The sequence below is a fragment of the Limulus polyphemus genome, unplaced genomic scaffold (genome assembly GCF_000517525.1).
Source record: "Limulus polyphemus unplaced genomic scaffold, Limulus_polyphemus-2.1.2 Scaffold4894, whole genome shotgun sequence".
NCBI lineage: Eukaryota > Metazoa > Arthropoda > Merostomata > Xiphosura > Limulidae > Limulus > Limulus polyphemus.
In genome coordinates this window covers 1,224-4,995 of record NW_013670504.1, presented here as the reverse complement: position 1 = coordinate 4,995, position 3,772 = coordinate 1,224, and the positions used below count along the sequence as shown (strand labels likewise).

The window sequence follows — 3,772 nt, the reverse complement described above, 5'->3', positions numbered from 1 at the left end:
TAAATTCTGTCCATTTAATTATGTTATTATTAATTTTCTATTGGTTTAATGTAAGTGGCTATTTTTCGGGACAAACAATACCAAGGAAGGGCAGTGTTACGACAGCCGAAGTCACGTGACGCTGGTAACACGTAAATAAGTTCTAGAAAGATCGGGAACATCACGAATAATCCAGTATTTGCTAGGCGCCCTCTATTCTTGAATATAAGTGCGCCAGATAATGAATGGGGAATATAGAATTGCAGACAGACAGAGACAGACAATTGAGCCATGCGCGGTAGTGACCGTAAGTAAATGGCGCGAATCGTTTTGAATTATAGCGTGAGTTTAAGTTAAAGAAAGAATAAACTAGTTTTATTTAAGAAAGGACTTGTATCGCAAAAGTTTCTTCGGAAATAATTTCTACGGAAAATTAACAAACGAACACAGACGTAACAATACTATGCACATCCTTATGTTAAGTAAGGGGAAAATGACAGTATTATTTACTATTATTTAAAAAACATGTCTACATCTGTCCTCAGGTGTTCAGCATATAACCCTTGAGTGTCACAAAGGTCATCTGAAGGTTGAAGATGAATTCTGTAATTCAGGCCATCACCCAAGAAACAGCGAACTACGTCCATGTAACACACATCCATGTACAGGGAGGTACTTCAGTTCCATACAACTATAGTTACCTGTGATCTGCTAAGATAACTATGCTAAAAAGAAAGTTATGTGACTGATACATCACGTATGATTTTCTCAGTTTTGATATCTTAAATGGTTAATCCTGAAAAATTACTTGTTTAATTTAGTTTATTAATGATTAAACTAATTGTGTAATGACTGCATGGAATTAGTGATGATTGTCTGATATTTTCGCTAAGAAAGGTAAGGTATTTTTCTTGTTGTCATGAGTTATTATTTTCTTATAAATGGTTAGCCAATTTCATTATCTACAAAGGTTCTATATTATGGTTTGTTTTTCTTGACTTTTCAACTTATAATAAGTTTCTTATTTGATTCAAAATGCAAAGGCAGGAAAGTTTTTTATTTTCATTGAGTGTTTTGATAGCATAATGAGTGAGATTTTGTTTTATGTTGCATTATTACAGCTCTTTATAACTGGTTTTAAATTTGCCTAATGTTAGTAAAATTTCTAGTAAAATGTCACAGATAAGTAATTACCTTGAAAAGTGAAGTTAAAAAGTTAGTGATTTTACATAACACATAAAATATTTATCTTCAATGGTAAAAGTAGAATGAGATTCATTAAGAAAAGATAATTTAAAATTTTGGTTTTGATTAAGCTGGCAGATTGGTGGATGGAGCCAGTGTTCAGCAACCTGTGGGTTAGCCATGAGGTCAAGGGTTGTTTTATGTGTTAAACAAGTGATGGACAAAGTCCTGGCCATTGTTGAGAACAGATTTTGTCCACTACCAGTTCCATCTGATGTGGAAAAGTGCAAGTTTCTACGCTGTTAACCTAACAATTAAATCAACTGGAACTCTGTGAGTATTGTTTATTGTACTTTCATTGTTGATAGAAAAGTGCAAGTTTCTAAGCTGTTAACCTAACAATTAAATCAACTGGAACTCTGTGAGTATTGTTTATTGTACTTTCATTGTTGATAGAGCAGTGGTTCCCAATCTGTGGTATGTGTACTCCTATGGGTATGTGAGAATCTTTGAAAAATATTAGAATGAAAATAAACCTCATACCTAAAAATTGGAGGACCCTCTAGGTGAGTCACCAATGTATTCCACTGGCCAGCACTAGAGGTTCATGTATTGTTGACTCACCCCTGAATTATTTATTTTGTTTTACCTTTTTATTAATATAAACCATAGTTAAGTTTTTTAACAAGTTATTAGCATCAGAGATATGCTGCTGGCTAAAAGGTATGATTGAGGGTAGGTATGTAGCATAAAATTATTGGGAACTACTTTGTTAGGACAATGAAGTCTATCTCTGAAAAAAAAAAGGTTGTTGTCAATTCCATCATTTTCAGCACTCTATTTCATATAAGATTTTCTTTTCCTTTATGCAAGACAAAGCAAAACTTTGGTTTTAAAACTGACAGATATAAACATATTAAAGTTCGACCTTTTAACGACTATCTAAAGTAAGGTGTGATGACATTAAAAAGTGTAAAATAATAAAGATATTCAAAGAAATATTGCTTTCATAATTTTGACACCTAGTGATTTTTATAAAGTCATGATATGCATGATAATTTATTTCTTTTTTCATTAGATTACACCAAATAACAAAATTCAATATTTATTATGTAACTTAAAATTTATAATGAACAGAACTTGGTTAAGGAGAGACAGAAATATAATGCAACAATAATTTAGCAACCATTTTCTATATAAAAGTAATTTAATATTGTTTTACTTGAAAAAAAAAGATTTAGGAAATTCCTTTTTATTAGACCAATACCAAATGAAAAATAAAACAGAAACATGGATTATTTAAAATTTTTAATACTGTCAATATAAAAATATTGCAACCATGATGAAGATAAAAAGTGTGAAAACTTCAAACATTCTGAGATGTGAATTTTTTTTTAACAGATACTGGACAAAAAAAAGAGGGAGATCATGGCTTTCTGACAGATGAGCTTGTGTTTGGGAATTAGTCTTCAGTTCATGTGAGGTTGTAATTAGAGAGCAAGTAATATTTTTTCAGTGAAGGCAGTAGAGCACAAAATCAAAAATAGGGTCTTCAATTTCTTTAGTGGGTACTGCTGGTCACTGGGAACATTTATTTATTCCTTATTTATAACATACAGTATCTGCAAGTGTATTTATTTAGTAAACTGGTAGAAAGATCCATTTTGAGGATCAAAAAATCACACATAAAAAAAAATACCAAAGCACTACACTGGATAAAAAAGAAAGGAATAAGATAAACTTGTTATAATGGGCTTCTTCATTAATATACTGTCCACATGGTAATAAGGGCAATTTTCTAACAACCTCAGCCAAGTTGTCACTAATGTGGTACTCAATATTCAGTGTGATCAACAGCCAGCTAATAAAGTTTTTACTGATCTAAAAATGTGTACAGACTTTTTATCACATAATATGCCCATATAGAAACTACATTCTCTAGAATTCCATTATTATATAGTATATATTACTTAAAGTCTAATTTAACTGATACTAACTTCCAATTAGACCAAGCTATCTGCTTAAAGCAAAACTAGAAACTCAATCTAGTAATGAGTATTAGATAGTTAATTAAATGTACTTTTCTCACATTCATACTTATAAAGTTTTGAATATGTTGTTTCATGAGTTGGGTACCCTTACTTTGGTAGGCACCTACTATTATGATAAAGTATTTACCTTTTTAAATATTTATATAAAGGTAGGCTGAGTTCAGTACATACATAAAATTTCCAAGGAACTTATAAATACATTGGATCCTTATGATTTTCTTTAAATTCAGATCTCAATATATTAATTTTGAAATATGAGTTTTTGATTATTGCATTACTAATTATCTTACTCTTAAATGAATCGTTTCATCTGGAAATTTGTCATTTAATGTATCTGATAAAAATGGATGCTCAATAATTTCCACAAAAGGGGACCAAAGGCCACCTGGAGGATCACTGGTTTTAGCCACTTGTATCACATACAGTTGTGTGTTGTCTGTCAGTCAGTCAGTAGACACTAAAATGACATCACACAAGGGATGCTTAACATTGTAATTTGTACTGTCCTGGCGTCAGTAAAACATATGCACACCATGAATCATGAGAAGAATTATGCA

General features: G+C 31.2%; 1 protein-coding gene across 1 annotated transcript in view; it reads left to right on the top strand.

Annotated features, from left to right (window-relative positions):
• Positions 1-3,766, top strand: part of LOC106471836 (A disintegrin and metalloproteinase with thrombospondin motifs 16-like) — a 52,339-nt gene extending 48,573 nt beyond the window's left edge. The window contains exons 24-26 of the mRNA XM_022400441.1: positions 525-651; positions 1,296-1,497; positions 2,566-3,766. Coding sequence (XP_022256149.1) covers positions 525-651; positions 1,296-1,470 — 302 coding nt within the window. The 3' untranslated portion in view covers positions 1,471-1,497; positions 2,566-3,766. The remainder of the gene's footprint in view (positions 1-524; positions 652-1,295; positions 1,498-2,565) is intronic.
• Positions 3,767-3,772: the final 6 nt, after the last annotated feature.